The sequence below is a fragment of the Rhinolophus sinicus genome, chromosome 5, assembly GCF_057876585.1.
Source record: "Rhinolophus sinicus isolate RSI-liver-muscle chromosome 5, RSI-T2T, whole genome shotgun sequence".
NCBI classification, from domain to species: Eukaryota; Metazoa; Chordata; class Mammalia; order Chiroptera; family Rhinolophidae; genus Rhinolophus; species Rhinolophus sinicus.
This window is the reverse complement of record NC_142505.1, coordinates 50,257,761-50,283,214: the sequence shown is the minus strand read 5'-3', so window position 1 is coordinate 50,283,214 and position 25,454 is coordinate 50,257,761. Positions and strand designations below refer to the sequence as shown.

Genomic DNA, 25,454 nt, shown 5'->3' with positions numbered 1-25,454 from the left:
AGCCAGTCTCCACCTCCGCCCCTTTTTTATGGCTATCTGGCAATGGCTCAGCTTTAAACAGATGTTGACTTTGGGCTCTGAAACAATATTGTTGGCCAACTTCAAGCCTTCCAGCATTTCCATCTTCAGCTAGGTATCTTATATCTTTCAGCTGAGAGCTGGCGCCATGCACCAAATTCTGGTTTGCCAGAATTGCTTTTGCTTGAAGGAAAGAGAAAACTAGTTTCTACAAGTCACCCCACAATGATGGTCCAAAAGTTGAGACAATTCCTAAAGATGCTGCTTTAGAAGTGAAGGAGAAAGCCGCTATAATGTTTTCAGTGTCTCGACAGAGAGGACTCCAATGGCTGCCCTTCCTCCAGGTATCCTTGTGAGGTGAGCTTGGTGAGAAGAGTCATCCCAGTCTGCACAGGCTGACAGTCTCTGCCTCCACCTGGAGAAACACCCAGTATGTCTTATAAAATATGGATGTCTCCCGCCATGTTCCGCCCTCAGCCAGGGATGTTCAGCTTTCACCAACTGAGATCAGAGGAATAAACCAGGGATATGGCTGGTGCAGTCATGAGGGGCATAGAGGCATTCTGTGGAGAAACAAATAAACACAATCTTGGCAGCCATAAGGAACTCTGGAATCCAGGCAGCATTCCCTCTCAGAGGAGTCGAGTCATTCGGAAAGCAAGAACCGAGCCCTCCTTCCTTACTCATTTGGAAATATGTAAGTTCCCAGGCCAGACAAGACACTGGGAGGCAGTGTGAGGGGACAGCAAGTGCTGCCTTTTTCCTCAGGGACCTTGACTTTTGTTTGGGTGCTGATGACATGCACATCTAAGGACACATGCGGTTGCACGTGAGCTGCTCTTTCTTCTAAGAGCCAGAGGGACCCTACCTAAGTTGTACCATCCAGCTCCATCCAACCAGGATCTTGAACGGCTTGCAAAGCAGCGGTGCAAAAGCCAAAGTACTTCCGAGCTGAGCTAGGCAGAACCAACAAGTGCCTCCTGAGGTCAAAATGAACTCTTCTTTCTGTGGCTTCCCAGCTCATCTGTTGGAAGGGTCTACCTTTGTGCTCAGACAGACTGGAATTTGACCCTGGCTCCAAACTCCTGGCCAGTGGCCTTCGGTGAGCCACCTGAACTTTCTCTTCAAGCCGTCCTTTCCACATCTGCACAGACAGCCCGCCGACAGCTGTGTCCTGGAGCTGTAGTGAGACTCAGAGAAGAAACAGGAAGATGTCACCCTCTCTCTAATGTGGAGCAGGTGCTCATACCTGCTGGCTCAGTTCTAGCCAGATCAGAAATAAGCTGACATTTATATTTAAGCAGCACCAACCAGGTATCTGAATCTGGATAGGACGTTTCTGTTCTTTGGGGGAACTTATCTGCAAATGGGCCACATAGGCTGTACCAAATACAACTCGGGTAAGAATTTGTAGCCATTCCTGATCCGGACCTCATCACCTGAACAACAACACCTATCCAAGGGCTAAGCATGTTCCAGGAGGCAGGAGAAATGAGAGGAAGAAATGGGAGGTCTTCACAGGAAGGTTAGGACTTGACCCTGAGAGAAAACTTACTAGTGCCTCCCCTCCCCCACGAGGCCCGGGGTCCCTGTTTTCCAGGCTCACACCCATCGTTTTCCTTTACACATGTGTCCGTCTTTCCCAGCTCTGGCCAAGCCTTCCGTTGGATATTCCATGAGGGTTTACTTTGGCTGGACCTAGGTGCAGGGCAAATCATAAATCCCACCCTGTGAGCCTGCTTTGGTGACTTGTGTAGCCAAAGTTTGCCGAGTCCTAGGGCTTGAAATTTTCAGAAAGTGTCAGAGAAGCCATGAACTGAAATAGAGGTGGGGGTGGGTCTGGTGACTGTCCCCACCAGACCCCGTTAGAACCAGGATAGGCTCCTTGCATCTCTTCCCACGAGAAAGCCAGGATAAACTTGCCAGTAAAGACAGCCACTGGCTTCTCACAGAGGCAGTGGGGCTGATTTGAAGATTAACACTTCCATAATTTCACTCTCATTTCCAGCTAGGACAGGTGTGACAGTGATATCCCCTTTGGGAACTTTTTTCAAGAAAAAAGCTGACTATCAACTCAAAGAGAATTGCAGGTGTGTGTGTGTGTGTGTGTGTGTGTGTGTGTTTTGTTGTTGTTTAAATCCAGTGATGGGCCAGGGCTTGCCTGTTGGCTGTACCTAATACTTCAAAATAGAGACCAATTAAAGGTTTACACCGGGCCGTTTATCATGTCAGATTATAGAGTTCCTTCCCAGAGCTTCTTGGCTGGGGCTTATAAATGGATCCACAACAGCGGAGTCTCCTGTCTCGTCAGCGATGACTCAGCCTTTGTCCTTAGATCTTGTCATCAGCGTGGCCCCATGAGCGGCCTATCTGGTGAGGAATTTTGTTTTATCGCAGTATTTAGAGAATCGCATCAGGGCCTGGGACTGCAGGATTTCCATCAAGGCCTCATCTCATCTCTGGAACCATAGACACATACTAAGGTTATTTGACAGTTAAGCCTCCCTTCTCTGTGAAATTTGCTGTTTTGTGGTCACTGCGCTCTGGCCTTCAGCTCGCCTTGGATGTTCCCATCCCCAGATGCTGTGGACAAAAGCACTTGGATAACTGATGGGCGAGAGGCTTTCTTCCCATCCGGATATTTTGGCAACCCTGACATAGCCATCACTCAAGAAAAACACACAAGGGAGCAAACAACAGGCAGCATCCAGAGAAGACACTGAAACGTTGATCTGGAAACAGGAAAACAAGGAGAGGACACAGACTCTCCCAGGCCTAGAGATACCTTTTAAATTCTAAATACTTCTAAGTAACCTGGCATGACGTTTGGGATCAAGTGATATCTGTCTGTTTCTTATTTTTCGGTCCCCCAATTTACGTTTCTGTGCGGTAAGGTTGCTGAATGAATTAATATTTGCATCCAAAGATGCAGGCGATTGCAGGAGTCAAACAGCTGTGAACGTATGGAAATACTTGGAGCTCCCTCTCTGATTAGCTCCTGCAGTTTTGTTTTTTATTCCCCAAGCAGACACTCACTCTGACCCAGATCACTGGGTGATTAGGGTCAATGCATGTTTAAGCTTTGAAGATTAGAGACCAGAAATGGCCACCACTTCCCTTTCTATTTTCTTCTTAAAACTTTAAACTTTAGAAACTAAAAACTTGAAAAAAATGTATAATATTCTGAGTTCACTAAAGGAATTTACCCACATTTCTGCCATGTTAAATGTTAGCAGAGTTTATATTGGACTGTCATATTTCTTTACTTTATTCACTAGCATACAAGACGTCGATCTCAACATCTGGTTTTTAATAACCCTCGACATCTGGGAGCTCCTTTTTATTCCTATGGTGGACGAGGCACAGTAGTGATATTGGCTGTGTATATTTTCAAGCTACAACTCCTGTCTGTTTCAATCATAATTAATTACCACTTTTTAATATATTTAATTTGCTAAAAGTGATTTGCATTAGACCACATTTCACTGTTAAGAAAACAGTGGTAGATTTTGGTGGCAGTGGCGTTTCTCTTTCTTTCTTCTTCTTTCTTCTTCTTTTTTTAAAATTTAAAACCCTGTGTGAATGACTTTCAAACAAACTGAATGTATACATGCTATTGGGTTTTAAATGCAAAATGAAATAAAGTGCTCTGCAAGGAAAGTGATTTTTACAGCCATTTAGAAGCCGTCAGCAGAGGCTATAGGCTGTGTTTTGGGGAAAGCCTTTTATTTTGTTTTGTAACTTTGGCAAATCACAGCATCTCTCTGTGCCTAGAGTTTCCCTATAGCAGTGAGTCTGGGGGTCAAAAACTTGATGATGAAAGCTCAGGCCTCCATCCAGAGAAATATACTTGCACACATACCCACAATATTCTGCATTGAATTTCAACAGGTTACTGGACCCCTGGAAACCCATTTATGGATGGCTGAGGGTCCCATTCTGTAGATTTTCCTTCTTTATTATCATAAAAAGGGACATCAACTTTGCTTTTCTCCAGGAACTGAAAGGAAGTTTAATGAATGCAAAAAATACGTGTTTCTCAAGTTATGTAGGGAAAAGAGTAGTTTATTGCCAGGAACAATTACTAGACTGTGAAGAGATAAATCAACACAGGTAAATTTTACATGAGGAGACCCAGCGAAAATGATCAATTGTAGCTGTTTTGTTTTTGCCAGAATATCCTGTCTAAACTATCAAGAGCAAATTCATACCAAGCTGTCCAATTCTGACTGTGTGCAAATCTCCTGACTGACTTCAGTTGGGGGTGCTTAGCCCTCTGTGATCCATAGACCACTTTTGGCAGTCTGGTGAACTCTCTGAACCTCTTCTCAGAAGAATCTTTTCCAATGCATAAAATAAAATACAAAGAAACACAAAGGAAACAAATTATATGAAAATTCAGTTCAAGACTGCAGACCGAAATCCTCGAGTAGATGAAAATTACCTTTGCCTATTGGCAGGATTGGACTGTCTGACATGGCTGTTTTTTGAGATCAAAAATGGTCATAAATTGGCATTTTCATATTACTCAACTCAATAGTGCTAACAACTTAAGCAATAAGGATCCAAATAGTGAAGAAAAATATTCCAAGTTATTTTTTTTCCTAGTCCTGATTTTTAAAACAAAGAAGCAAATCATGGCAAAACCTGGTTTCATCAAGAAATTAAGACAGCTCCCAAATTGTATGTGAGACCAAAATATGAACCCACCCAGTCTTCTACACGTTGTTTCCATCCTTGCAGTAAACCGTGAGAATTGCTCAAAACAGGACCCGGTGTATGTTCTTCTGTCTCCCTGCCTATCTGCCACTTCACTATGTGGGGAAAGTGGCCCGAGCCATTCAGGAAACCTTTTCAACAGCAAGAATTCAGACCAAATAAGTTTCAGGTTAGCCACAGTTGAACACAGTTTTAAGTTAAACAAAATTTTCTTTCTACTAGCATTCTACTGAATTGGAAGTTTACTCTCCTTTCTTTTAAACTTATATGATTGCAAATGTATACTCATTCCATGGCAGGCACATCCTCTTTTATGCTGAGAGCAAAATAGAACCTGACAAACGGAGATCACAGCATGTTTGAGCCTTTGCGAAATAACCAATGTGACTTAATCGCATGCTACAAAGTTTGTTCCACCCAAGTCGATTTTTTTTAAATACTTCTTCAGCCTTTATTGATATTTTAAGCTTATGAGAAATTAAGGGTATTTGATTACTGTAATTACTTCTCTGCTTACTTAAAAGGTTTAATCTCCTCCTCAGGCATTTGCAATTCAGATTGCATGCTTTCCAAAAAAAAAATCATCTGCTAATGTAGACTAATTTTAATCTTCTAATCCAATCTTGACACAGAGTCAGAGCTGGGTAGGTGGAATGTTTTTGTGTGGGGGTTGCCTTAGATGCAAAACTCAGTAATGTCTTTGACAAGTCGGTGACGTGGAACTTAAGTTAATACGGATTTTTTTTTTCTTGCACTTTAAGATTGAAAAACAAAGTGAAGATTGGTGTGCCTTTCCAGTGCCTCACGGTGTAACTAACCTTCTCTTCTTTCATTCCGGTGCTCCCCTCCTCTCCGTGCACCTCCCTACCCCGGGCCGGCCTCAGGATGACGAGGAGGGCATATGGGCATAGCCGGGCCTGTAAACCAAAGTTCCAGTTTTGTTTTGAGGGGTGAGAAACCATCTTTTATATCATTTTTCTTTAAAAAATTGCATTCTAGTGTTGTATTGTGTGCGTGATCATTTGTGTTCGCTGATGTCTGTGACTGTGCCCTGTGCTTGCTTCTGTGTTCTGTGACTGTCCCCAAGAGCCCCTCCCGCCTCCCCTGCCCCCCGCCCTTGCCACCCTGAAACCACGGTATTGCTCTGCCTTGTTGGGGCTGGGTTGAGCACAATTCAAAATGTTTCTTTGTTATTTAAGATGTAATCTATGCCCTCGCCAGGGTGTATACACACTTTTAAGTGCATGATTGTGGACTCGAATTGTCACAGTTCTCCAGTCGTGGTTTTCAGCCCACTGCTTGCTTTTGCCAGATGTGCCAGTGTGGTGTGACTCTCACATCCGTCTGGTGGTGTCAAATGTTTGGCAAGGAATAAGGAAAATAAAAGCATATGTCTTCATGGAGCTGAAACTATCATCTCTAAGAAGCCCGTTTAATGGACTATACTGTCTCTTCTATGGCAGTTCTGAAGAAAACAGAGGATCAAGGCATAGTAATGGTGAATGGGTAATTATACCTCTTTGAATGAATTAGATTAGAAATATTAATATTGGCAGGTCTCAGTGGCATTATATCTGTTGTTTTGTTTTGTTTTTTACAGTTGTGCTTCTACGGAGCTTTGCATTATAAATTTCATGCATTGCATTTTTCAGAGGGTTATGCTCTTTTAAAAGTTGACTTTTAGCTACTAGGAGCCCACCTTTTATTTCTGTCCGGTCTGCATTATAATGGAATGGCGGTGCATGTAATTGCCACAGTTATAAACGGAACATTGAACTCTAGCGACTTTCGCTGCTGGGAATCACCCCTCTCCAGGATACTGCAGGCTGTTTAACACAGGCCCCACCTCCCTGGAGTTGAATATGCCTGTGATTACGTTGAATATTCTGTTGAACTTGATGACACTGCATATGCCATTTTGTTCAGAACAAGGAACGTGGTAGGTTGTGTACCATGGTGATTTCTGATGGTCAAAAAAAGTACTCAGCATGTCGTTCTTTTTCTGGGCCAAACATGAAATGTCACAGTGCCGGAGAAGCACCAGGTCTGTGACTAGAGAGGCAGGTCTTTGGGATAACTTAACAGGTGTGTCCTTCCTCAAGTCTTGCCTTCATATGTCATGGCAGTCATGCTCCAGGTGAATTTTAAAACAATAACTGGTGTGTGCTTTGCCTACGGGTGACGGTGCCATTGGTGTGTTTCAGTGCTTGGCTGAGCCTATTGTAGGTCCCACCAATGAGTCAGATTGTGTTCTCCGATCCAACAGGAAATAACAGGGGGTTGATTTTCAGATACAGTATCTTGCCCTGTAGTAAAGATGTAACACCTGGATCCATTGACTGCCAATAGAACCCACTTCCTGGTCATATCTGAATATCTCCTTTCTTCTGTCCTGAGTAAAGGGCAAAACAGCACTGGAATTAACCCTTTCAGATGCAAAGTAGCTCTGAAGGGAAGCTTGTCAGTATGAGGAGGTGGGGAAATCAGAGAAAGTCTTAAGGTTCCGTCGGAGAGACTCTCTTCGTCTCTAGGGAAAACTAGAAAAGAAATATCACATAATACTCACCTAGAAAAGCTAATAAAAGTCTAAATTGACCTAAAACCAATATTAAATGAGAAGAAAAGGTTGTAATGTTAAACAGCAAACGTGTGAACCCTGCCCACCACATGCCTGGAGTAGGGAGGCAAAGGAAGGTTCTGGTAGTTTAGCAGTTGTCTTGAGAAGTATGGGTCTTACTTGGGGCTTTTCTATAAAGCTGCTGCTTCTGCCATCATACATGTTAGGGTGCTGGACTGCATTTGTGTCTCCTTCTGCATAGGAACGATTTTTATTGCTCTTTCACAAGCTTCACGACATCTACCCTGCCACCTCCTGACACGGGAACCTTGTTGTGCCCAGGCCCACGGAAACCCTTGCTTTGCTCAAGGCAAATGGAGACAATGGTGTTGAACCCCTACCCCTTTTATTCCTTCATGAATTTCCCCAAACACCATGGACCCCGCGAAAACAAACGTCTTCTGCAAATTAGTCAATATGTAATTCTGCTTTAATATGTTGTAATACATTTTATAGGCTTCTGGGGAAAACTACTTATCTTTCTTTATGACTCCTTTAAACAAGTTTGCTCAGATATCTTCAGGCTTTTAAAACTGTATCTTAGGGACTTAAATAATGAGATACTGGGGAACTTTCTAGTTTTGAGCAGCCGTTGCACGTTCTGAGTCACGTTACAATCTGTGGAGCCCAAGGAGACGTCAAATTTGTACCTAAGGATGGGCAATGGTGGCGCATTAAAAAATAACTGTTTTGAATATTTTGATTTATGGCCCTTATAAAAAGAAATATTACAAGAAGTTCTTTTACTAAGCATCAGTAATATGCTTATAATAGCACCAGAAGGCTGTGACTTGAATCTGGTGTTTTGGTGCTGAAATGAATCATAGTTTAGGAAAAGTTGCTCCAAAAATGGCAACAATTTGGAATTAATATAACAACCCTGATAGCGCCTCCCTTTTTTTTTTGCCACTTCTAGATATTAGCCCAGGCATAACTTATTTGTCTCACTGTGATCATTCAAAGGTGGTGTTTTCTGAGAGCAAAGTGGACTGGGGAAAGTTTGCTTTCTAAAGAGTTGTGACAGCCCCTAGCGCTAGCCTCCCCATCAGCCAAACCTCACACCCAACCCAGCGTTAGCAGCACGTAGCCTGTGTAACCCACAGAACCCCGAGATCAGAAGGGCTCCGCTCTTGATTTCATGTCTGCTGTCAGGGTCATGAAATTCTTAGTAATTTTTGAACAAGGGGGCTCACAATTTCATTTTGCACTGGGTCCTACATATTCCATAGTCAGTGCTGCTTAGATCCAGCATGTATCCCTAGTCTCTACTTCCAGCTTTGCTCTATCCCCCTCCCTAAAAGGTCACCCCACTCCTCTTTTCTGAAGGCTAGAGCTTACCTTTGGCCTGCCCTATTGTCATGGTTTTCTTGCAGAGAGCCCCCCGGGGATCCCTTTGCAGCATGCTGTGGCCCTCCTCCTGCAAACACTGTCCTCTCAAACCATCCCACCCTCCACTCTTGATTGTGAAAATGTGCGCCTGGAGCCCTTACTGCATTTGTTTTTTTAAATCTTGCTTTGCAAAATACAGGAAAAGCAGGCTACTTAATTCTCCATTATTTTCTTTCGGGAAAATCCACTTGATGTGGCAATCATTTGTGTCAGCAAATAACGCTTCGTTTTCATTTAATGGAGGTGCTTTCCTTGGACCCCCAAGAGGCACTTTGGTTTGTGAACATTTAATGAGGTGGGGCAGCGAGGGACCCAATCAAGTCACCTTGTGAGATCTAGTGCCACAGCTGCCTTGACGTTTGAATGTTCCAGCTTTTACTGGGAACTCTCATAATTGAGCAGACAGAGAGAACAAGATCATTTTTATTTCCGAAACCACTAGAAAGGAATAAGTCTTTTTTGATTGAAAACATGCAAATTTCTCGGACCCGATTCATAAAAATACAGATGTGGGCATTAACAAGTTTTGGCAGGGGGCTGTGATGCCAGGAGATACATCCTGTTCAAAATGAAAAACTGGAGCTCATGTACACAGTGTTGCAGAGAGTGCAAGTATGACTCACAGAGCTCTCAGCCCAGGCGGGGGTTTTCACACAGAGAAGCAGCGCTGGGAGGCCGCTGGAACTCCCTGGCATGCCACCTCTCAGGAAGAATGAGGAAGGAGGTGTTTTTCTGTGGCCGGAGAATTTATGCTCCGCTTGCCTTCCTTTAGCAGGCAGCGTCTAGGCAGCAGGCCTGTGCTCATCCTGGGGCAAGAGAAATCCAGTAGCTGAGCAAGAAGTCAAGGCAGGAACCCTGGGTCTTCGTCTTCTCAACCGAAGTCCTGGTTTCTCTGCAGAGTGGAGCTTTTCTTTTATACCTCCCCTGTCAGAACACGAAGCAGGGTTTTTCATTCAGTATGTGTATCCTACAACTGAGAAGCTGGTGCATTCCTCCTTGTGCCATTGGCTATTAAGATTTTTATTCATTTATCCATTCTTTGAGCATTTTCCACTTACTCATCCATCCTTTCATCAAATGGTTAAATTCTTGGTTAGATGCTGAGAAAACAATGAGTAAGATAGATGTGGTTGCTACTCTGCAACTCTTATGAGCTAGTTGAAGGAAACAGACCATATGGAATTAAAAATATGAATGGAGACCTTATACATGTTGATCATTACTTTGATGGAAAACAGAAAGACATTGAGATTAACAAGAGGAACCTACTTCCGAAAGGATGTTCGGTGAGCATCTCTCCAAGGGAGTTCTATGCCAAGCCTTCAGAGGAGGAGCGTCAGGAGGTATCCGTGCCTGGATGTGTGTGTGGGATGTGGTCCCAGGCAGGTGTGCAAAGGGCTGGAGGTGGGGAAGAGTTTTATGGGCTGAAGGACCATAAAGACTACAACTCTGGGTAAAGAATAAGATAGTAGATGAGGATAAAGGAGTAGGAAGGAGCCAGATCATGTGGGGCTTTTTGGGCCAAGGTGGAACATTTGGGTTTTAGCCTAAGAAAAATGAAAAGAAATTTATTGGATTTTTAAGCAGGGACGTGACAGCATTAGCTTTATGTTGTAGAACAACCTTGGCTGCCGTGTAGATGAACTGTCATGGCAGGAAGAGCAGAAGTAGGGGCGGCTCCATCACTTGTGAGAAAATCGATGGCGCTGACCCAGGGTATCAGTCGGGGAGATGCAGACATGTGGGTAAATTGGAGATGAGACTGGGATGTGAAGCCAGTAGGATTTGGATGGGAAGGTAAAAGAAGGGACTGAACTGAGAATGCTTCCAGATTTCTACCATGGGGGTCAAAGCTGGGACATATTACTGGAGGGAGGGGGCCTGAGTAGGATCCAGAGCTCTGTTTTCCCTCAGTGTCCGGTTGAACTGGGCAAGGGAGAGGCAGGCTTTTGACTTGCCCTCTTGTCTATTTGCATGTATATCAACAGGGGCATCTGTGGCTTCTCGCCACAGTGACATGGAGGCTGTCCAGTTTACAGCATAGCTGAAGTCTAACTTCAAGAGACAGTCCCTCTGTCTCTCCAAGAAAAGGAGAGAACTTGAATATCAATGATTGCAAAGCAAAATCAGCAGTCATAGAATAGGGAGGCATGTGGGGCATAGTGGTACAGAAAAATCGAGTTCCCGAAGTTATAAAAGGTTGAAGAGGACCTAGAGAGAGAAGGAAGATACCATTGCCTTTTGCAGTTCCCCTGAACTCTCTAGGCATCAGGAATTTTGTCCGTTAAGGGGCACCTCCTGAGATTTCAGTGGCTTGGAATGAATGACTACCCACCTTGACATTCTGAGTGTACAGTGGACCCTTGAACAATGCAGGGGTTGGGGAGCTGACCCCACATACAGTAAAAAATCTGCATATAACTTTGGACTATCCAAAAATGTAACTACTATGCAGTCATCTCTTGGTGTCTGTGGGGACTGGTACCAGGACCTCCATGGATACCAAAATCCAAAGATGCTCTAGTCCCTTATATAAAATGGCGTAAAACATTGCATTCCGTCAACCCTCTGCATCCACAGATTCCCAACTGTGGATCTAATAAGTGAACCCATGCCGTTCAAACCTGTGCTGTTCAAAGGTCAACTATTGTTTTCTTCAGAAGAGGCTTTCAATAATCTGCTTTAAGGAATTAAGCTGAGAAATAACCAGAAGTAGCCATGAGATGTTTCAGAACCACCATGACAAAGGTGCAGCCTACTTCCAGTTGCAGAAATAATTCCTGGGCAAAGTGAAATGTTTTTGCTGTCTTCTTTTTTTTTTTTTTTTTTTTTTTGACATTTCTGCTCCTCTGGAAGATAACTATATATTTATGTCTTCTAGTCAGGCTCGTAAAGCTGTTGTTCTGAGCTATAAGTTGAATGTACTACCCAAAGTCCTTGCAGTCAATAATTCATTCAAAACTATTTCTTCCTCTTAGTACTGGAGTTGAGGCAATGCACAAAGTACAGTTCCACCCTGAGGGAACTTAGAGTAGTACAAACACTCATAGTACACCGATTCTTCAGCTGGTGTCCACATACCCCCAAGGGTCTGCAAATCCCTTGATATGGTTAACAGACTTTGATGTGGGTATGTGTGCATTCCCCAAGAAGAGAGAAAATATCTATGAACCTCAGCAGATATTCATAGGGGGCAGTGACTCAAAAAATGTGGAGAACCACTCATCTATGAGAGACTGATGACAGCGTGGTATGGTGGCCATTGTGTGGTGTCTGGATTCAGATGCGCCTGGGTTTGGATCCTAGCTCCAGCACTGTTTGTCTGGGTGGCCTTGGGTGAGTGTCGTTCCCTTCCTGCCCCTCCATTTTCTCACTTGGAGAAGGTTGTGCACACCTCCCAGGGCTGTGGTGGGAATGAGATGAGATGAGGTGAGTAAGAAGCCTAGCCATGCCTTCTGCATGGTGAAGGCTCAGTTCTCTTTAGAATATCATTATTATTGTTATTACTTGGCTTGGAGGAGCAGGCTTTATATGCCACCTGAAGAAAATAGTTGGTAACTGTGGGCTGGGTGGGTTTGGGGTGTAAAAGAAAAGACGGAAGAAAATTGAAAGGGGGAAGCTATTCTGACAACCATTGCTGCACAAACCAGCTACACATTTTCTCGCTGGTCTTAAAGCATGTTTACCCTAAAAACACACCCTCTTCAGTTACCTTTGATTTTAATGATACCCGGGAATAGCAAAGGAAGGTTTGCTTGCTGAAGACTATGGATTAGTCTGTGTTTCTAGCAGGGAATTGCTTTCAGCTGAAAGAAAAATCTAGTGAGTAATGTGAAAAGCCAGTGAATATTTAACAAACAATTTTGAGCTGATGGACTGGAGGAAAGAAAAGGATAACAATAAATAATGTCTCAGTCTACCTCTTTCTGCTCTCAAGGATGATGGACTTGGGTGCTGGGTAGAAGGTTTTAAGCAGAATCAAGAGCAGTAAATAAATTCTCGTGGATTTTTCTGGAGCTTGGAAGGGTTACCTGGCAAAGCAATGCGTGTTGGCTTGGCGACGGCTACACTCTCAGGACCTGAGATCTGGCTGAGAAATCATAAACAAAGAGTGGTGATAGATGAACGTGGCCCAGAGGCGGGAGCTGTGCAGCGGACTGTTGTTGCATTACTTTACGTCCTCCCTGTGCCAGGCCTGGCGCGCAGGAAGCGCTGCGGCCTCTCCCACCCCTTTGTCATGTGCTCTAGAGTTTGGAGCTGGTCTGGTCTTGCTTAACCTTTTTATTAATGACCTGTTAAGGGGAGAAAAGAGCATGTGAAGGAAGTCGCAGATGACACTAATTTGGGAGGTGTTGGAAACACTAGAGAGGTCAGAAAAATCACACAAAGACCCAAAGAAGGTTAGGCACATGGAGGGAAAGTAACAAATCTTGGAGAAGTGCAGTCATTCACATCTGGTGAAAATTAATCTGAGATACAGATATCAATGGGTGGGAGGGGTATGAAAAACTGAATGCTAAAAGAAAAATAATACATGGAGTGGACATCAGGAAACCCAGCCACGGGTGAGAGCAGGGCGAGGGGTCAGTGGCCGTCAGCACTGTTTAGGTGTTAGCTGGTGCCAGAGGCAGGAAACACCGTGTGCCAATCCTGCTCGTAAACTGTGTTGTGTGCTTGGGACATTACAGTGTTAACACACTGTCTTTCAGAGGGTCACCTAACTTACCAGGCAGATGGAAAGGCTTTTTAAGGAACACAACCACTAAATGACATCGGGACACCATTTGATGTTGTCAGACATCAATCCACAACTTTCAACAAGAGTTAGCCCTTAAACATATGGCCAGAATGGCGTTTTCAGGGAGAACGTGAGAGGGATGTGTAAATGGGGGCTCGAGAAGGCTCCTACGTAGGTCTCCTTTCTAGAATTGTAGACCAAGAGCAGACACTGCTCAGAGGCCTGCTTTGGGGAGCCATCCTTTTGGAGGGTGGTGTTAACAGGCTGGGCCAGAATTTTCTGGGTGGTTCAGGGAGGGGAACTTCAGCCCCATCTCTTTCCCACCATCTCCACAGCCCCAACAAAATGGAAAATGCAGACAACAACATCCAACATAAGAGTGCTTGTTTATGGCCACCACCAACCAGCGTGGCTATATTCCTTTCTGCCACTGAGGCATCAGTGGGCTGGAAGCCCCTGGTTATGCCCAGACGTACCATAACTCTCCTCAGGCCTTCTCCATCCATGCCTTCCCAGGAGTAACATGACCCCTGCTGGTCGCCTTGGCTACCAGGTGATCTCATGAAATAGGTGCTACAGTTCCCATTTTGCCTGGGTGACCACAGGGAACCTCTCCCATGAACATGTCTGTCAGGGACATTGGGGTAGGAATATACATTCCCTCTAGCTATGTTTTCCAGAAAAACACCCCCCCCCCCACACACACACACACAATGCTAAGAATAACAGCCCTTGTCTGAGCTGTCCCCGTCTCTCCCACACAGATCCTGTGCTTGTAAACACTGGGTCACACTAGCTCACAGGGCTATTCCCTTGGTGACAGAATCTCTAGGATGCTTCACCTGCATACAGAGGAGCCCTGCCTGTTGTTTCTTTTAACCTTTGTGAGCTTTCCACAGCCAGAGGTCAACCTGGCTCCTTCATGCCCCCACCGTGTGGCTTAATAGGTAAGGCTCCTCCTGTCATGTCTGTGTCAGGCATCGCAGGGCTTGGGCAGCTGGGAATAAGGCCCATCCAGAAGCATTTCCTTGTTACCTCCATCACTGTGTACTTGCAGAGCGGTGGAAACAACCCTTCTGGAAGCATATAGAAAAAAAGGTTGTTAAAGCCTCTGAGAGGAGGCCATTTCTCAGTGAAATCTGTTAGACCCAAACCAAAAGGCAGATGCCCATATGTGACTAAAGACCCCTCTGTACACATTGTATCTTTGTCCTTCAGAGGAAATCATAGGATGCGGCTCTGAGATAAAAATCATGAAGACCACTTTCACCAGGAGGCCTGAAGTCCTCACAGCCACTGCTTCATTTTCCCCAGTTATTCCTTTTATGCTCACTGTGGAAAACTTAGAATGTTGAAGGAGGAATCAGAAGAAAACATTTCTTACAATCCTCGTGCAGAGAAAGTACCATTTTTAAGCACATTGCCCTATACAGAGATGGTCATGTAAATGCGTACTTGATGCGGACAGAATCCAGCTTTGCATAGTTTTTGGTGCTGAGTGAATGGTAAGCACCCAAGCTCTGGAGTCACACAGTCGCAGTTCAGACACTGGTTCCCCCACTCTTACCTGCCGGCTTAAACCTTTAAAGGCAACTTGTTACTATTACTGTTGCTATTTACTCAATGTCACGTGATTGCCTTTCCGTGTTGACAAATTAACATTTGTGTATAATTTTTATTTCTGCAGAGAGCCTTGTCAGGCTGGGGGCGGGGGGCACACTGCAGCCCTCTGGGAAGGGGTGGGAGTAACAACAAAGGGGAACGCTGCCCCGTGTGTTTGTTCTTGGCAGCGGTATGAGGCTTCTTTGTTCCACACTCAGGTGTCAGCAAGGAAGCCCAGATGCCTGTGGCTGCCCTGAGTCAGCATGTGGTGGAATTAGCAGCCCTGCTGATCCCCCAGCATCCATTCTTCTTTCAACACACCTTGATCTCTGATGTAACTGCATTATTTGAGACGAGTTTCTGCACAAATCTCTCTGCGAAAACAAAAGCACCCCCCCCACCACGTGGCATTGGGTCCTGACTAGGTTCTGCCTGTAGAGCTTTTTGCTTCTGTTGTTGGTTGCATTTACAGTTTTGTTTATTTTTTTGTACTTGTATCCCCTGGCGCCAGGGCACTAGCTTGGGAGTGTGATGAAATCACATTTGAGGAAATCCTTTGCGCTCCTCTTTGTCTGAAGGCAGGTGACACACTAGGAAATGAAAGCACTTCTGTTTTCTTCTGAGAGAGGAATGGCTTGCCCCGTTAATAGCATCTCCACCAGCAGATTTGAAATACAGCTGAGCCTCACAGGCCGTTCAGTACAATTGGCGGCCGAAAGGAGTTGTCCTTCCCTCTCACGGAATGTGGAACTGAGAATGGGAGAATGAGGAAGTGTTCAGCGCCAGCGAGCCCTCCTGTCCCGCCTTACACAACAGGCTTGGGACTCGAAGAAATCTGATATGTCAGATAAGGCCGCGACTGTGTGTGAGGGTGCAAGCTGAGACGCGCCAGATAAATTTTCTCCATGTTATTATTTTTAAAATTATGAATGCACGAACATGTTTGCAGAGGCCAGACTGCTAAGCCGTCTCCACACTTCGTGGGTGAGTGCGAGCACCTGGTTTGAGGCTCGGGACTCCCGCCCTTGGAGGCTTTCTGGGAGCTTTACGTAGATGGGTGTCTCTCCTTGGTGTGCCTCTCACTTTGGGCAGGGACCGTGCACAGGAGGTATGGGCTCTGTCCATCTGCCCCTGGGATGGTCACTGCTGTTCCAACAAACACTGAGTGAGGGCAGAGGCAGCTGAGGGGAAGCCTTCAGCCCAGCAGCTCCATGCCTAGTCCACTCATCACCGGAAATGCCTTCCAAGTGCTGAGGGCTGACATTGCCACTTCTCCTACCTTCACTTTCACACAGGTCCCTCTCCAGTTTAGAGAAAATACCCCATGTCCATCCCAGATTTTCATCTACTCCCTTTTTAGCTCTGTGAGGGTGGCAGGCAGGTATCCCGGTGCCCATTTGACAAAGTAAAAGTGAGGTTTGAGCAGTTGAGATTTTTCCAGGGCTGTAAACGGGACATGGGAGGAGGAGGATATGAACTTGAAATGTCTGACTCTTGGTCAACTACTCCTTCCCCTGTAGCAGCAATTCCCTAAATATGTTCCTCAGAGCACTAAAAGTGTTGGGTATTAAGTGGCTCTATTTTAAACAAATTATAATAAAAGCATTCTGTGTTCAAATCAGTTTGAGCAAAACTGGATCAAACAGAATTAAACAGGGTTCTTCATTGCAGGCCTTCTCAGAGCCTTTGATAGGCCAGTGTCCTCAGGCTAGTTACTACACTCCGAGAGAAAGGGTGGGTTGGCTGGGTTTGCTGCACTTACTGCCCATGGGCCCCTTTCTTTCCAGACCCTCATGTAGAATTACTGCACAGAGAATATATTTGGGGAGAACTTTGCTGCAGCCTGCCTTCTCTTGGGTCTTCAGGATGGCCTATTTGCTCTAGCAAGTGGAGCTACCTGCATTGTTTGGGGTAGTTAACTAGGAGCCCAAAGGAGCCTCTGTCAGAAAGGATGGATGGGCCTGAAAAGGAGAGACTTGGAGCCCAGCTCTACCTTCCTATGCTGAGCAGCTGTGCTTTACCTGGAACCTGATGGGCGTATATATCTAGTATCTAATAAGACATACGAAGAGGAATTGGGGCTTTAGCCACGTTGCCTTCATGAGGGAAATGGTGCAGGAGCTATGACGTCCGTAAAGGAGAGCACTGCCATTTCCTTTCCTGTGCTGTTTGCCACATGCCGGCCATTGTCCTAAGTCAAGCCTTGGCCAACTTTTCCTGTGATGGCCAGAGAGTAAGCATTTTAGGTTTGTGGGCCGAAAGGCAAAAATCAAGAATAGCCTATAAGTATTTATATAGCAAGAAAGAAAACAACTTTTTTTTGGTGAAATTCAAAATACAATGAGTGCATTTTTTTTTTATTTTTTTTTGTAATGCATGTCTACTAACAAGAAGAATGGGATTCTTTTTTGGGGGGATACCATTCCACTTAATTGGGGTTCAAAGTTAGTCTCTGTCATCAACATCTATTGCAAATGTTCATCTGTGAATACTGATCTGGAGTAGTGTGTGTATTTCACCTTTGAAAATGTCTGTCCACACAGAAAGGGGAGACACGTGGCCATCCAAAGGCTGGCAAGTCCTAAGTGCCCCGCTGCCATCTGTAGTGTGCTGAGTAGCCGTGCAAAACCATGCGATGCCACATGCCGCCTTGGTCACAGATACTTATTGCCATTGCAACGCAAAAGTAGCAAAAGACAGCAAAGAAATGAATGACATGGCTGTGTTCTGATATAAATTATATTTATGGAAATTTGAATTTTCATCATATGTCACAAAATAGTCTCCTTTTGATTTTTTTTCCTATTTAAAAAAACTGTTTAAAAAACTGTTTAAAACGGTAAAAACTATTTTTAGCTTGCAGACTGTACAAAAGCCAGTGGCGGCTGGATGAGACCCAGTGGGCCATCATTTGCCACCCTCATCTTAAGTGTTTTCACATTGAAAGTCCTTCCTGTTCAGTCTCCTTCTGTGGTAGGTGCTACGACTGTCTGGTTTTCCAGATGAGGAAACTTAGGCACAGAGACGGGAAGTTCCTTGTCCAAAGTCACACAGCTCGGGAATGTCAGAGCTGGGATTTGAACTCAGGTGTGTCTGACTCCAAAGCCACTCACCAGGACTCTTAATTGTCTGTATTGACTCACATTGCAATCTCCAACATGACCCTCTCCGATCTGCTTCCGTCTTCAGTCGCCCCACGCATTCCCCTCTGATGGGAAAGGGAAGATGGGCCTGTTTTTCCAAGAATCATGAAGACAGCCGACTAGGGCCCCATCTTTTCCCTCCTGCCATCTCAGTGTTTTGCCGCATCGACCGCTTCTTCTCTTCCTTCTCCTCATACCTCATTTTACCTCGTCGTCCTCCTCTTGTTCTTTCCTTTTTCATGAATAAAATGTCCATCCTGCATGTGGGCGTTCATGGAATGGAGGTGGGAGCTCTGCATCCCCGCTCTGCCCCTTCGTGGCTGTGTGACTACGGGCACATTATTTCATCTCTCTGTGCCTCCATGTCCTCCTCTGAAAAATGGGGAGAATAATGATTTATTTTCCTCCCTCATGGAGTTTTTGTGAAGATCAAATGAGATACCGATGTAAAATGCTAGCCCAGGGCTGGTATACAGTAAGTACTCCATAAATACTGGCCCTTGTTGTCTGATTTTCTTCCCACTGTCACCTCCTTTGGTACCTTCTTCGCTAATCACCCCTTACAGTCTTGCAGTGTCAGTATTTCTGTAATTGTTTATCACTTATCTATCATGTGTTACAAAGATCTAAATGTTTATTCGATGGCTGTCTCCTGAATCGGGTTGGGCACTGAGCACCCTCTGACCACTGTAACTGCTTTGCATCAACTCACATCATCAAAGAAACAAATGGAAGCAGTCTCTCTAGGCATCTTCCTGCTTTGGACCAAAAGCCCCCTGCCTGGCAGGGGCTGGACATAACTTTCCTAGGGTCAAGCAAATGGTCTAGGCAACAAAAAATATATGCCCACAAATTCAAAAGCCCTCAATACATAGCCCCAATAAACTAGCACAGTTACTAGCCCATTGGAATTAGGTACCCAAAGAAGCTTAAAACTTTTCAACCATTACCAGAAATATTATCATAATGTGAAGTCAGGAGAAAGTCCAACAGAGGTCATAAAACAAGGGAAATTCCAAAGAAAATGCTAAAACTGCTTTTCCTAGATATTTGTACACTCTTATCTTGTCTGATCTAGAAAAGATGAAGGAAATATTAGAAACAGCATGTTAAAAAAGGCAGTGCTGCATCTTTTTCTGCAGAAAAGCATGTATACACTTGCAGGCTTGGATGTATTCTTAGAGAGACTTGCAAAGAACTGTGCAAGCAGGGTAGGTTCCAGGAGATTACGACTTCTTTGTGTTTCATGTTTCATGGTTGCTAGCAGCTGGCATCTTTGAGAAATCCCATGAAAAGTGGGCAGAGTTCCTTGTGCAAACTTCTGAGTAGAGGGTTAAGGAAACTGTGACTCTTAATCTGTTGGGAAATTTTAGGGTAAAAAATGTAATTGCATCTGAAATGCCAACAACCAAGGCCAAAGGAATGTCTCCTATATTGAAGGTTCTTTGTTGATGAGATTAAAAGCTAAGCTCTCGTGCTCCTGCCTACAAATTATTCAGATTATTTGAAAAGAAATGAAAGAAGACACTGGGAGGAAAAAAAATGCCACATACCTCATGATGTAGCTCTTAACTAACACTCACCTGTTTGGCAATTAGTTCAACAAATATGTATCGAGTACCTACTATGTACAATTCCACAGAAACTAGACAGAAAAGGTTCCTGCTCTCCTTGAGTCATTTGACTCAAGTAAGGTCTATTCTTAGTTATCTGTCCATGTAAGGTTATAAGAAGAATTCGAGGACTCTGCAGGTGAGCACAGGGCAACTGCACATCGCGTGATGGATATTGCCATGAATTCTGTATAGAAAGAGATGAGCATGGGCGATTTAGTTGGCTGACAGAGGGCTGTGTGACATGGCCTGAACTACGGGGTCAGAAGCAAAGAGGGGTAGCACACAAAGGAACTAAAAGAAGATAGGAAAGTGACACAATGGTATTTGAATGATAGTTGACAGACCCCAGTGGAGTCTCATAAGCCTGGTAGCCATGGAACCCAAGTCATGATGATGAGTGGAATCTGCTCAGAGGTGGAGAACAGCCATTATCGAATGTCTCCTTCTTCATGTAAGTCCACTTAGTCTTCTTCTACCCCAACATGTAGGTGTTAGGTGTCCCGTTTTATAGAGAAGAGGCTAAATCACTCGCTTGAGGTCACTCGCTAGGAGGTGGAAAGCCGGGCTGGAAACCTGTTCTGTCATTCACCACCACACTCCATGCTCTTTCGTCAATATTATGTGGCCACCCTCAGCCACCATATAGCAAGGGGTTCTTCAGACCCAGCTCTTCAAACCACATACCAGAGTCTCTCCCCAAGTGGGTTATGTTCCAAGAATTGAAAGTCAGCTGACTCAGGGTTGGGAAATCAAATAGTAGGATGGATGGATGGATGGATGGATGGATGGATGGATGGATGGATGGGCAGATAGATAGAATTTGCTATGTATTCTATATATTCTATATATTGTATATGTTAAACTGTGTATTAGGTGTCCAGCTGACCCACAAAGCCTGTGTCATGTTGCTGAATTTCCTATGCTTGTGGAGAGGGTTGGGGAGCCTACTAGAAGGTAATCGCCATAATATCACAGGAAAAACAATGATATTGAATGAAAACTTAATAAGGCATTGATTGATCTTGGGTCCTGATACATCCTAAGTGGTTTTGTTTAAAAGGAACAAAGGAAGGCGGTGCCCATCTTGTGAGGTTGTTTTGAGAATCAAATCCATTTATCTCTGCAGTGTCTGGCAGGTTATGTAATACAAGCTATGTAAATGTTAGTTGCATGGATAAATGGAGACTTTTGACCAGTTCCCAAAAGGAATTTCTGAGTATTTTTTAAGGTTTAGAGAGGGATAGCCTAAATTGTTTATTTTGCCTGATTTTACTTGGAAACAGAAGACTTTCCTTGACCCCTGTACCTTGGCGCATGTGCGTATGGTAGGTCCCTAAGTCGGCCATTCATAAATCTGAGAATACCTACCTCAGCGAAAACTGCAGAACGGTACACCTGAGCAACAGCTCCTGAAACCCACGCTCAGGCACCTAACTTCCCGCGTTGGGAACAAGGGCAGCTACCCTGAGTAGTTCCACCGTGCCGCCTACTTTATTTAGTGCCTGACCATGTGCTGATTCATTGCACCCCCCAAACAAACCCAGGAGGTGGGCACTATTCGCAGTCTCATTTTGAAGATAAGGACACTGTCCCCTAAAGCGTTTCAGAACATTAGCCCAGGTCATGGAACCAGTGAGTGATGGAGCTGGAATGCGTACTGGTCAGTTTGCCTCTGGCAGACACACTCTAGGTCAGGATTTCTCAGCCTCCACAGTATTGGCGTTTAGGGCTGGATTCTTCTTCATGGTGCAGCTGGGCATTGCAGGGTGGTTAGCAGCATCCCTGGCCTCTGCCTTCTAGATGCCAGGAGCATCCCTGCACCCCAGTTGTGACGATCAAAAAGGACCCCAGAGATGGCAAATATCCCCCAGTCGACAAAATTGCCCTTGGCTGAAACCACAGTTCTACGTGCAGAGGTGCTCTAAGCGTGGGGCCCAGGAGAATTGCTGGATTGACTTAGAAAACGATCAGAGTTTTACCCACAGACTGGAGCAGTTTCCCAGACTTCACAGCCATGAAGCCATCTGCACTGCTTGGGGGAAGCAGAGTTTTCCTGTACAGGGAGGGAATGGAAATGAACTCTAAAAATGTCCGTGTGTGCATTGGGATGTGGAAAGAGGGATGTGAGTGGTGGACGAAGATACAGAAAGATGATGTCTACATGGTGACATGAGAGAGGGAATGCGGATCCGGAAAGGGGCACACAGCTGCCACGGAGAACCCAGAAAGTCGGAGCTCTCTGGGCTCTGGCTAGAATTCACAAACTTTGTTCAAACCTCGATTCCACGCTGACAGGCTGCTTGAACTGGGCCAGTCATTTAACCTCATTGCCTCGGTTTCCTCACCAAAATGTAGACAATGTTTGTTTCCACCTCAGGGTGGTGTTTTGAGTTTCTAAAAGTGCCTGGCTTACTTATAGAAATGGCTCAAGAGATGCTATTCAGTTGCTCTGGCCACTCAACCTGAGGTTGTGATGTTTATCAGTCAAGAAAATAGGACCTGGCCTCAGACTGCCCAGGTAACAATCCAGCTTGCCCACCTGCTAGCTGTGTCATCTCGATTGAGTATCTCAGCCTCTTTGAGCCTCAGCTTCCTCATTTCTAGTCCCTGCCTCCCGGGTTTAATGTGAGGAAACTATGAGAAGAGACACAGGAAGCCCTTTGCACAGTGCCTGGCATCAGCGTTAGTGCCAACGTGGCACCTCCCACCTACAGATTTGTGTTAGTTCGTTAGGGCTGCCAGTACCACCCACTGGGTGGCTTGAACTACAGAAATTGATTGTCCCACAGTTCTGGGGACTAGAAGTCAAGGTGTCTGCAGGGTTGGTCCCTTCTCAGGGCTATGACAGAAACTCTGTTCCATATCTCTCCCCCAGCTTCTGTTGGTTTGCTGGAAATCTGTGGCATTCTGTGGCTTGTGGATGCATCACCCCATCTCTGCCTTCATCTTCACATGGCATTCTCCCTGCGTGGGTGTGTCTGTGCCAGATTTCTCCTTTTTATAAGGATGCCAGTCATGTTGGATTAGGGTTCCAGTATGACTTCATCTTAGCTAATTACATCGGCAGTGACCCTTTTTTTCAAATAAAGTCACATTCTGAGGTCGTGCGGGTTAGGACTTCAACATATGAAATTTGAGGGGACATAATTGAAGCCATAACAGGAGTCTATGAATCTCTTATAAAGATTTCTCTCAACTCTAAAGTTGCATGAGGGATTATTGAATTCCGAGTAGTTGGGGCCACCAAATGAACTTCTGTGAGCAAAGGAAAGAGCACTGTTTTAGGAGTGAGGACGTGTACCACTTGGAGGGAGTGTCTCGAATTTTTCTTGCTTTTAAAATGTGTCTCCTTGGTTGTCTTCTCTGTTATGTGGGGTTAATGATAATAATTTTCTAGACCTGCGGACTGAAAAAAAGTGTGGCCGTAAAGACACGTTGAAACTCTCGAGGTTCTGTCTAGCTGCATTATTATTATCCTCATTATTTAGAAGGAATTCAGGGAAATGTTGGTTCCCACGTGGGGATTCAGCGTCTGTTAACTGGGCCTCCCTTCAGCATCCCTGCTCGCCTCTCCCCATCAAACACAGACCTGCTGCGGAAGTTCTCAAAACTCGCTGTGTTGCAAGATCTGAGCAAACTTGATCTTCCAGGTTTAACTTAAATATTGTTTCCATTTTGAAGCCTGTCATGTGGGTGTACCACAAAGAGCGTTTCGTTCCCTACCCCCACGCCCCCACCCCCAAGCCCTGGGTTGCAGTATGTAGGCAGTAACCGAATACTAGGAAGAAAGAGAGAGCCTGAAATGGATCCTTGGGCTCTGGGCCTGTGCAGAGACAAAGCAGGATGTAAGTAAAACCATTACTTCTCCCTTCTGATCAAAGGCGAGATGGTAACCCCGCCCCTCCTCCCCACCACCCAGCAAGCAATTAACACAGCCTGGCGTCTCCTCCAGAGTGAGGGGGTTCAGCCCGCAGGACCAGCTCTGGCTGCTCAGTGGGTGAAAGTGGGAGGCCCTGAGTGCCCCGGATGAAAAATGTGCTCATTTGCAAACAGAATCCATCACAAAACTCCGATGAGGGAGACACACAAACCAACCTTGTTGTTGACGGATTACTCTTTTCATCTGCATTTTGGTGGAGATGTGAGATCAGAATTTGCCAGCAGGACCTCAAAGTAAAAGGTTAAAATCGCAGGAGCCAAGTAGACTAGCGCCTCTTGGATTTTACAACCACCCAGAGTCTTATTAAATGCAGATTCTGATTCCTCAGGTCTGGGTGGAGCATGAGAGGCTGCGTTTCTGACAGGCTCCCAGGTAGGGTTGCCAGATTGAGAGAAAAAGCAAAAGCTGGATGCACAGCTAAACTCAAATTTCCTCTGTTTTATCTGGCAACCCTACTCCCAGGCGACGTTCATGCTGCTGGTGTGAGGACCACACTTTGAGTGGCAAGGGTGTACATCATCAACACAAAAATATGATGAAAACATGAGGCTGAGTTAGTGGATGCACATCTGGTACAACTTAAAAATAAGCTCGTGATTCACAGGATAGTCACACTACAAATGTTTCTCGGTTATTGGCAGAAACAAACCAATAGCAGCAAAGAGTGTACCGACTTCTCTATAAAAAGGGCTTCCCTGCATTCCCAGGCTGAAGAGTCCTTCTGTTTGCTTTATGTATTTATTTGCTTAGTCACTTATTTAATATTGGTAAGTGCAATGTGAAGTTACGGCTGTAAGAGTTTTAGAAAGGCCTTAAAGAGCTGAAAACAATGCAACGTTTTATGCTGGGGGCCTTGGGTGATTTTCGCCACATCCTGCCTCCCTTCCCACCTTGCCTTTCGAAAGGAAGGGGCCACCATGACTCCTCTTGCAGTTCAGCCCCTGACAGGTGATCTGCAGAGTTGCTGGGGCTCAGTGCTTGGTTTACTCTGACATTTGACATGCAAACCCAAGGCTCTGTTCCTTTGAAGCCAAGAGAACTGATTCCAACTCCTTTGAGGCCACTGAGCTACCTGAGCAGTCACTTACAGATTGCGGGAAGGTTGGCGCTGGAAGGCAGCTTAGCGATCGTTTGTTCCAGGCCCTGAATTCTGCAGATGGACAGGGAGAGCTGCGGAGAACTTCCTCTTCCCCTGAGCTCTTGTCCCTCTCGCTGGCTACTCTGGTGGGCACCTTGCAAGAGCTTTATCCCTGGGGGCTGCCGGAGGGTTAGAATCAGGATTTTTTTCAGGGTCTGGTTTTTTAAGGGCTTTTTTGTTTATTTTGTTCTGTTTTAAGGTGGAGCAGGATTGCCTATATTCCAAATCTCCCTTGCCTATAGAAATCGCTTCCCTTCCACCCATCCATTCTTGAGATTGGATGGATAGCATCCAATTCTTGAGAGCAGGATTGCCTATATTCCAAATCTCCCTTGCAGGAGAAATCGCTTCCTTTCTATCCATCCATTCTTGAGATTGGGTTGAATTTTGTAAACATGCCTACCGTGATTTTAGTATGATTGATTTAATGAATCAGAGGCAGGCATCGTATTTTCCCAAGTTTAATAGTGCCAATTGTTTTATTCTTCAAGTCTTTATTGAGTGCCTACTGTGTGCCAGGTCTACGGAAAACGA

The 25,454-nt window shown here is 45.0% G+C and overlaps 1 protein-coding gene across 17 annotated transcripts in view; it reads left to right on the top strand.

The window, feature by feature from the left end:
• ERC2 (ELKS/RAB6-interacting/CAST family member 2) overlaps window positions 1-25,454 on the top strand; it is a 918,050-nt gene that overhangs the window by 735,749 nt on the left and 156,847 nt on the right. For 2 of the 17 annotated variants that reach the window (XM_088798506.1, XM_074313138.2), the window contains exon 19: window positions 5,622-5,687. The exons of 13 other annotated variants lie outside the window; for them this stretch is intronic. In XM_088798506.1, the coding sequence (XP_088654632.1) occupies window positions 5,622-5,648 (27 nt within the window). In that variant the 3' untranslated portion in view covers window positions 5,649-5,687. Of the gene's footprint in view, window positions 1-2,598; window positions 2,641-5,621; window positions 5,688-6,049; window positions 6,204-25,454 lie in introns of those variants that run through there. 2 more of the 17 variants (XM_074313139.2, XM_088798507.1) reach the window with 2 other exon arrangements.